Source organism: Thalassophryne amazonica, chromosome 12 (assembly GCF_902500255.1).
Source record: "Thalassophryne amazonica chromosome 12, fThaAma1.1, whole genome shotgun sequence".
Lineage (NCBI taxonomy): Eukaryota > Metazoa > Chordata > Actinopteri > Batrachoidiformes > Batrachoididae > Thalassophryne > Thalassophryne amazonica.
In genome coordinates, this window is record NC_047114.1 from 19,756,069 (window position 1) to 19,765,748 (window position 9,680).

The following is a 9,680-nucleotide window of genomic DNA, read 5'->3' on the forward strand; positions in this document are numbered from 1 at the left end:
AACACATATGACAACCGATAAGCTAAGAAATAGCTTAGCACCAAAGAAATGCAGGAGCCCTATGTTGACCAAAAATGAGACACGAAACAGTCTTCCAGTATGATTAAAAAAAATTAAAAAAAACTCTCAGTTCCGCTGATTATGGCAGCAACAGTTCTCATTGGGAAGAACTCTGAAGATCTGAAGAGAGACGGAGGTGATGAAGGGATGTCCTGCATCAGACGTGCCATAGTCAACCCGACTGGCTCTGCAGCCATGCATGGAAAAGCGCGCACATTGTCAGAAGCAGCTGGCTTTGCTGAAGGCTGAAAAGCTGTGTGCACTGCTGGATGCTGGACTGGTGATCGTGGCCTGGTGTGCACGGTGGCAGTATTAGCTGTCTTCACTGAAGGGTGAGGAACAGGACGCTCTGCTGATACCTGGAGTGATGTGGCCATTGATGGTGGCAGCGAGTGCACCGTGAATACTTCAGCCATCGCTGGTTGAGTCTGGAGCGGAGTGTGTGCTGTATGTGATGCAAGTGACGTGGGAACAGTCGATTGAAGCTGAGGCTTGACGAGCTGTGGTGACACGGGCTGTTCAGCTGGCTTCTGGAGTGTGTGTACCAGAGAAACCTCTGTGGTCGTGTGTCTCTCCACTTGCTCTGGTGACATCACGGCTGGTGCTCCCAACGGCTGAGGTGATGTGGTCTTTCCCGATGGCTCTGTGGGCACCAGGAGAGGAATGTCTCCAGCAGAGAAGTTGGGCAAGATGGGAACCTTCGTTCCCATGGGCAAGGAAATCGTGGTGGCACCAGGCTGGCACACAGAGCTTCCGGAATGCCGACACAGGGTCAGACGAGGTGGGACTGGAGCTGGTGCCGCATATCATCACGGAGATTCAGATCCATCGGTTCCTGTATGAACAGCCTTTGTGGAGCAGGAGTTGGAGGCAGACAGGATGTGGGAAGTATAGACGGCTGAGGAGGCGTGACTGCTTTGGCCGACTGTGTGAAGCGGGGCGTGTCCAGGCAGGAGTTAGATCTCAGATTCAAACAAGTAGTCCATCAGATCCTCGACACAGGTAGGAAGCCGACCTTGCTTAAACAGAGTTTTGATACATTTTAGATCTAGGAATGCAGTTACCATTTCAGACGCAGCGTGTAGAACATGTTCTAAAGCAGAAAGAATGTGCTGCTTGTTGTGCTCTCCTGAACTGTCTCTGAACTAAAAAAATAAGTCCTGTATTTTGAAAAGAAACTCTGCCATCTGCTGGAGTGATGACTCCCCTGTCTCAGATGAGGAATCCTCATCCAAGTCAACCCAATCAGCGTCATCATTGCATTGCGGGCAAGTGGACTGCAAATATGGCTCAGGTTGCTTCACCCAGTCAGGCAGCCTCTCTGAAGTAAACAAACTGTTCAAATCTTCTAAGTCAGGGAAGAGGCTGCAGAGCCAGGTATTTGCTCCCAAGCTTGCTTCAGGTAGTCAAACTTTTCCCTCAGGGAGTAGGTGTGGTGGAAACAGGTGAAAAAAAAACTTATGTCAGAGAAGATCTCTTTAATTCTTGTCAGGTTCAGCTCAGGATCTGAGTCCGCTGCCTCCTGGTACTAGCCAGATTGTTCTGTCATGATTTGTGGTGGCCTGGCACTGAAGTTTGTAGGAGGCATATGCAGACTCACAGACACAAGTGTAGGATTAAGAAAAATGGCATTATCTGGTAAGCAAGCAACAAATTCGGTATACAGGATATCAGTCAACGTAGTGGAGGTACAGGCAGGTAGCAACCTGAGGCAGAGTGTATAAAAACAAGCAAAGTTCCAAATGCACGGCACCAAGGAGTTCATAGTGCTGAAGCAGGGGCAAAGTCAAAAAACGAGCAGAGTTCAGGGATAAGATGAGGTGGAGGCCAATAACACAAACAAGGTCAGAAATACAACAAGGCAAAACAGGACTTATGGCATGAGGCTAGAAAGTGCAAGGGACTAGTGAGGGACTGTGAGGGCTTAGATACTAGTGGAAGAATCAGGGTGTGCAGAAGGTGCTGGAAGGGGGTATGACCAGGGAAGACAAAAGTAACTGCAAGAGAGTGCAGTAAGACAAAAGCAAAGTGAATTGGGGCAAGATAAGTAAGTGACAGAAAACCCAACAGTGCAAAACGTGATGTGCTTGACTAACCATAATAAATGCTAACAAAACAAGGGGCAAAACTAAGAACTAAGGTGGAGAGTGCAAGAGTGGAAAACCAGAAAACTAATCACAATAACTAAAATGAGAGGACGTGATACAGGCAAGTGAATACAATAAACGACAAATCAAACTATTGACTGAATGGGAAATAAATTTTGAACAAAAACAAAACCAGAGACTACAGAATACAGGTAATGCAATGAATGACTAAACCACAAATGAATGATAAACAGAGAATTATACCGGTAACAAAAGCATTACACAAAATAAAGAAACTAACAGACCCAAACCAAGACTTAAATAACAATGAATAATGATAGGAAAAGTAAAACTGTAAAATCCATAGAGAAAGACATGACCCAAATAAGGGGGAAACCTAGACATGAACCCCAGCCTGGGGATCCTGACAACAACAATGCTGCCTCAAGGCGCTTCACACGGGTAAGGTCTAAACTTACCAACCCCCCGGAGCCAGCACACAGGCCACAGTAGTAAAGAAAAACCCTCTGGCGTTTTTGAAGAAGAAACCCAAAGCAAACCAGACTCAGGGGGGTGACCCACTGCTTGGGCCATTACAGCAGTTACAAGGTTTTTGCAAAAGATGCTGAAAAAAACAACAAGAAACAGAAAAACAGAGAAGCAACAAAAACAGTCTGTTATCGAGATAAAAACTGTCCATCTTGGTGCTTAGTCTCTGCCTCCAGCTCATGAATATGGCTCTGGAGGGAGGTCCACAAGGTGATGTCACAAAAAAAAAAAAAAAAATCAAATCAACATTCCCCGGAGGGTAACAAATCTGAAAACAGCAGAAAAAGTCAAGCTAAATTAGTTCACTTCTGGGAATCTTACTCAGGAGCAGACTTCTTACATGGTCCACGTCAAATTCTGGAATATTTCTGATTAACAAAATGTGTGGAACAGATTCAGTGAATGAGGTAGAAAAGTGAAGCTGTCCTTAAGTTTGTACACTGTGCAGGTCTGACATCAGAATGTGTGGTCTGGTTTTTACGCATACCTGAGGAATGCAAACTACAACCAAATCTGTAACTCCACCAGTCCAGACACCTTACAGTTTCTTATTTCATTTACTGTTGCAGCGGAAAAGCAAACATAAAAAACCTGACAGAAAGATGGAGACACTGAATGCATCACTGCTATTTATATCGACGGAGTTACCTGAACAGTTGATCTGAATGCTGTCAGAAGAATATGAAGATGCCCCACAGTCCCTCAGTGAATATCCATAATCAAGACACTCATATGTGATCTCCCACACAGGTCTGTCTGAGGAACCACGTCTCATTTCTGTATAAACAGCAGAGCCACAGTCCAGATCTCGACACACCACATCTGCTCTCTTCAGGGTCCAGTAATAGTGCATCACTGGTCTCCAGTCTTGCTGGACGTTAACCTCCACTATACCAGCACATTGGGTGGCTCCTCCCACCAACCTGACAGGCTCTGAACACAGACAGAGTCGTTATTAAAAGAAGTAAAGTGAGTTTGATTAGAAACTGAATCAAAGCTGCAGCTGCTCTTCTACCTGAGCAGGTGAGTCCAACAGCTTTACCACGTAAACAGGAGTTTCTGTCTGAGCCTGAGCTTCCACAGGCCAAAAGACCAGACTCATTGCCTCCACAATGGAACTCTTTGGTCCACTTTGCTAACACCATTTCTCCATAGAGCGCCACCTGGAGGACTGAAGGAGGTCCACAGCCCAGCTCTCTACAGACCACCTGTGCATCCTGCTGGTCAAAGTCATCTTCACAAACTGAGGACCAGGACTCGTTCAACTTCACCTGCAGTCTGCCTGAACACAGACTCGACCCATGAACCAGTCTGACAGAGTCTGGACACAAAGAGACACAGAAGTTGTTCCACATATACATCTTTATTTACAAAAACAAAATGTACTTTATTACTGAGAATCTGGAGTTTATGTGAGTCGTGTCATTTCTTAAACATTATTTCACGACATTAACTGACTCAAATGTGCACTTTTAAGGGCTTTTCAGATTGCACGCTTGATCCGGGTCAAATGACGCCTCCCTTTCAGTCTGATGTGTTGGATGTGTCCGACGCAACAAGGGGAGGGAAGATTTCTACATCACACTCTGGCTTTTCCAAAAGCTCAAAAAACAGAGCAACTGCCATCTTGGTATGTCTGTCAGAACCACAAAAAAAAGCTGGAAGAAAAAAAAACATCAGTACGCTTGTCAAGATACAGTGAAATAGAGGGCCACCCAGAACAACTTGCAAAAGTACTGGTATCATTTGAAACCCCCAAAAGTATACAATAACATACTAAAAGTCATGGAAAATCGGAGCAGTGGAACACCCCCAAAATCCAAGTTGGCCACCTGAAAACAGGCAATTTTTTTGATTTTTCAGCTCACTGACTTAAAAAATATTGATTTTAAGCCCCATAAATATATGGAAGTTGAATATAAAGTTGGATATTGTGGACAATTTGATACCAAATCTATGTCTATAACTATTACAGTTGTTGAGATATTGTATTTTTGTGCCTTTATACAAGCATAATAACACAAACAAGGGCTTATCTCGTGTGCCATGAAATATAAGAATTCAAGTAACAGAAGTTTAGTAAACTTGAATAGGCAACTGGCACTTGCAGATGAAGTCCCTCTGTTATGATTAGCAGCTCTCAAGGAATGAGATAAACCCCAGAAATGCAGGTCAGCCACACTCAATGGTAAGTTCCAAAAATATGCAAAAGGTTAATTGTGCAAACATGAATGAAAAATACTATTACAGGAGGATTAACAAAGATACAATTACAAACCCGACCAAGGAAGTGGGATAACAAAGTTCCAACAAAATACAAGAAATTAATGTCCAAGTGTAATTCAAAAATCAGGGAGGCTTGAGCAGGGAAAAAAATAAAAGACAATTTCAAACCCTCTGAAGGGATTGGGGAATTAAGGACCAAACATAAAGGAAGTCATGTCCAAGTGTAAAACCAACATTAGGAGAGGCTGGTGCAGGATAAAGAACGAAAATACACTTTCAACCCTTCACAAGGGGATGAGGAAAAACAGCTAAGGTCAAAAGGTACAAAGTCCAACAAAATCAAAACAGAAATACAACTGTGGAAAAACGTACTAAAACACGACGCAAGAAAAACCATTCACAGTGTAATGAGCCCGCACGGAAGATCAAACAAAGTAGGTTTAAATAGACAGCCAGTACACAGGGGAACAGGTGATACTGATTGAGATGATGATGCGTATTAACCAAAAGACAACACCAGAAGGCAGCAAACCATAAATACAGAAAATACAAACTCCAGCAAGACCAAGACAGAAAACCTGAAACTGAAATGCATAATAAAAACAACCCACTCAAAATGAGTAGAGATACACACACCACAAATAACATGACAAACAACTGAGTAGCCACAATAAAACAATCACAAAAGGAAATACGTGACTGATTCAAAACCCCACACCCACATTAACACAAGACGTGACTGAACGGTAGAGACAGAGGTGAAACATGGAAGGACAGCAACAACCAGACAGAATTGATGCAGACAAATAAAGACAGGAGGCAAAATGTGTCTGACACAAAACATCCGCAAGAAGGGGAGATGATCAGTGCAAAAACATGCACACACCCAAGCTGGAGCCCTGCAACTGACAGCCTGAGGAGGCGTGTCCACCAGACAGTCAGAGTGCACAGAAGGACACTCCCACAAGACAGCAGAGATCAGAGACACACACAATCAAACACACAAAGGGGATTTACAGGAACGAAACGCCAAACTCCTATAAAAACCCCATAAACAGCCGACATCCAACACCCTCAGAGAAGTGCTCCCATTCCTAGCTTCTGCAGGGCACAACCACTACACCAGATCCCTGTACCTCTATCTGAAGAGGATGGCACATTTGCAGCACACATCTCCTGATATTTACAGCTTTTTCAGTCAAGGGTTTCATGTTGTGCACAGATCAGATCGCTACTGGGCAGGCCTCTCTGCAGAACTGATTGTAGAGCAGGTCCTAATGCGAAGTCTGAAGATCTCTGGTGGCTTGACTCATGGCAGAGGTATGACTGAGACTCAGAGGCTTGTGTGAGCATCGTCTTTCTGTGCATGTTCTGCTGTGAACCTGGCCATGCAGGAGCTCACAGATGTCAGGTATCTACCAAGGAGCAGCACAAGGACATGTCACAGCCCTGCACTAAGAAGGACACCGGGGACACATGTAGTCTCATTTCGTTTCTTCTTCCAAGAAACCCTTTCAATGAGGAGCAAACACTGCGCAACATTGTAACTGGTGTAGCTGCACAGGCTACAGTAAATGCTCATCACTCAGTTGACATTGGATGAGCTCATCATGTCCATGGTGGGCAAAACCATCTCAGGTCACTCCTTCAAGATGAAACATCAAGTGGTCACAAATGTCAGGATGACATTGTTCACACTGATCCACAGATTCTATTCCAGTGACTCGTCATGGCAGGAAATCAAAGAGAATGTGGAGAACATCTTCAAATATGAGCTCTGCAGCGTTCCACCATCACTATTTGAGAACAAGACCCTTCCCCGTCCAGCAAACAAAGCCACACTTGCTGATGCAAAGTGGAAGCATTTCACGACAGTGCAGGACACAGACATAACTGACAGCAAAGTTTATGTCTTAGATGGTGGAGCATTGCTACACAAAATCCCTTGGAACCAAGGACATACATACCATCAAATTTGTCAGCAATATGTCAGCTATGTATCAGCCCATTATGGAACGGCAGCAGTTGTATTTGATGGCTATGTCTCAGGTCCATCAACCAAAGACATTGCTCATCTCAGGATGACCAAAGGTCACACTGGCTCATCTGCGCAAGTCCTTGGCTCAAGGTTATTCCAGGGAAAGAAGGAACACTTCTTGACAAACATACGCAACAAGCAACAGTTTGTGACTATTCTGGGGCAACTGTTGTATGAGAATGGATGCAATGTTGAGCATGCATCTGCTAATGCAGACTTGTTGACTGCAACAACAGCAGTATCTGTTGCCAGGGCCACAGACAAGTCAACAATTGTTGTTGCAGATGACACTGATATCTTGGTTCTGTTGTGCTATCACACTACTCTCGATGTGAAGAATTTGTTCCTTTGTCCTGAGCCAAAGAGAAATAACAGCAAAACCACAAAGTTCTGTAACATCTACAAACTGAAGTGTAGCCTTGCCCTAGATGTATGCAAGAATATTCTTTGTCCATACAGTCCTAGGATGTGACACTACCTCTCATGCTTATGGCATAGCCAAACCCGCATCCCTTAAGCTGTTGATGAAAGACAGCATTCAAATGGGATGCGCAAGTCTTTACAGCTCTCAACCAGTCACAGAAGAAGGTGATTGCTTCTGGCAAAAATGCCCTGGTACGGTTGTATGGCAGCAAAGATATCAAACGCTTGAACACCCTCAGATTCAACTGCTTTTATTAGAAAGTCTCGGCTCACTGCATGCAGACTTTCAAATCAGACAGTAAAATGGTTTCACAACTACCTCTCAGACCAGACTCAATGTGTGAAGATAGATGGATTCACATCACAAACACTCACCATCACCAAAGGAGTACCACAAGGATCAGTACTAGGACCTCTACATCAATAACATCAGAATATCTTCAATGCCCATTTGCATTTCTATGCTGATGACACAATTATCTAGAGCTCTGCACACTCACCCGCACAAGCCATCACTCATTTACAATCAGCTTTTGACATTATTCAAAATAATCTTAATCTAAAACTCACCCTAAACTCAAAACAAAAGTCATGTTGTTCTCAAACACCAAATCCAATTTTCAAATCCTGCCACAAATCACCACCTTACAGGGAATTCAAATAGAATCTGTTAAACAGTACAAATTTCTTGGAATTTGGATTGACAATACACTTTCATTTGCACACCATATTAATTTGCTTGGAAATCAACTTATAATCAGGTTGGGTTTCTTTTTTTGAATTTGGACTTGTCTGTCCTTTGAGGCCCGGAGTAGGCTTGTTGCCGCAACTTTTAATGCCAATGTTGGACTATGGCGATGTATTGTACATGCACTCATCAACTCAGAGTCTGAGAGCTCTCAATACTGTCTATCATGGAGCTCTCAGGGTCATCATTGGCATCAGAGCTCTTACACATCACTGTGTTCTTTAATCTCGTGTTGGTTGGTCCTCCTTGGTGTTTCGCAGGCTTCAGCATTTGTATTTATTGTATGTACTGGTTCATATCGTCATCGTTCAGCCGACCATTTTTTATTGTCAGTTCCAAAGGTTCCAATGGAGCTGGGAAAGAAGGGTTTTCAGTTTGCTGCGCCCTGTGCATGGAACCTTTTACAGAATTACCTAAAACTGAGGGAGCTGGTCTCCTTAGAGTCTTTTAAAGGACTTTTAAATGATAGAGATGCTGCCACATTGACATGTCGTTGTTTTAACTGATTATTTTTAATTATAATGTAAAAATGTGTTGTTTCTGAACTTTCATAATGAAACTTTTTCATTGGTTGGTAATTGTTTATTTTGTATGTGTGGTTGAATGTTGAAATTGACATGTAACATTGCTGCCTGTCATGGCCAGGACACTCTTGTAAAAGAAATTCTTAATCTCAATGATGACAGGATGTATGGATTGGACACAAATGCAAGGCTCACTCAGGCAGCTCTGGTTAAAAGACTTTAGTGGAGTAAACAGCAGAGGTCGGTACATGGGAAGGCAGACCAAAAAATACAGCAGCAGTACAAAAAACATCAGGCTTAGACATGGTCAGATTAAACAGGCTGTAGGTCAAGAACACAATGAGGCTGGCAGAACAAGAGGATACAGGATCGAGAGCTAGAAAGAAGGCACAGGGCGCATCAATCTGGCGAAGAAACAGACAAAATGAGCAGTATATATACATCCCAGTGATTAGCAGCAGATTGACAGCAGGTGCACAAGGAGGAGCCTAGAACAAGGGCTTGGTCAGGAGAGCAGAGACCAAGAGACACACCCACCACCAAGAGAGACAGAGAAACCAATGCAGAAAAAGATCACAAGGAGGAACAGACAAACTGGAGAGCAACCAAACAGATAAAGACAAAACAAAGCAAAATAGAGCAAACTCATCCTGACAAATGACACTTTTTTCCTGGTTAAATAAAGGTAAAGAAAGAAAGAAAGAAAGTAAGTAAGCACAAGTCTTGCAGCTGTCCAGCCTGAAAACTTGCCACCAACAATCAACTTCAGTGAAGTTTCATAGGGGAAGAGAAGATAGACAGAGGAGGACAAAACGCAGACACAACCAACTAAGCCCTGATTACAGACAGACTACACACAGAACCCTAACAGCGCTTCAGTCTGTTCAGTCTATGGGACTCACTATCCATCACTCGTCATCCTCTTCATTTTTGGCTCTGGTGTGGATCGTGCTGTATGCTACAGTTTTTCATCTACACGTTCCCGGTCCATGGTCACCAGCTAGCAATAGCAACGTGACACTCCC

At 43.6% G+C, this 9,680-nt stretch overlaps 1 protein-coding gene across 1 annotated transcript in view; it reads right to left on the reverse strand.

Annotated features, from left to right (window-relative positions):
- Window positions 1-6,275, reverse strand: part of LOC117521162 (scavenger receptor cysteine-rich type 1 protein M130-like) — an 82,702-nt gene extending 76,427 nt beyond the window's left edge. Inside the window, exons 1-3 of the mRNA XM_034182515.1 lie at window positions 6,158-6,275; window positions 3,712-4,017; window positions 3,345-3,629 (exon numbers count right to left, since the gene is read on the reverse strand). Of these exons, the coding sequence (XP_034038406.1) occupies window positions 3,345-3,629; window positions 3,712-4,017; window positions 6,158-6,275 (709 nt within the window). The remainder of the gene's footprint in view (window positions 1-3,344; window positions 3,630-3,711; window positions 4,018-6,157) is intronic.
- Window positions 6,276-9,680: the final 3,405 nt, after the last annotated feature.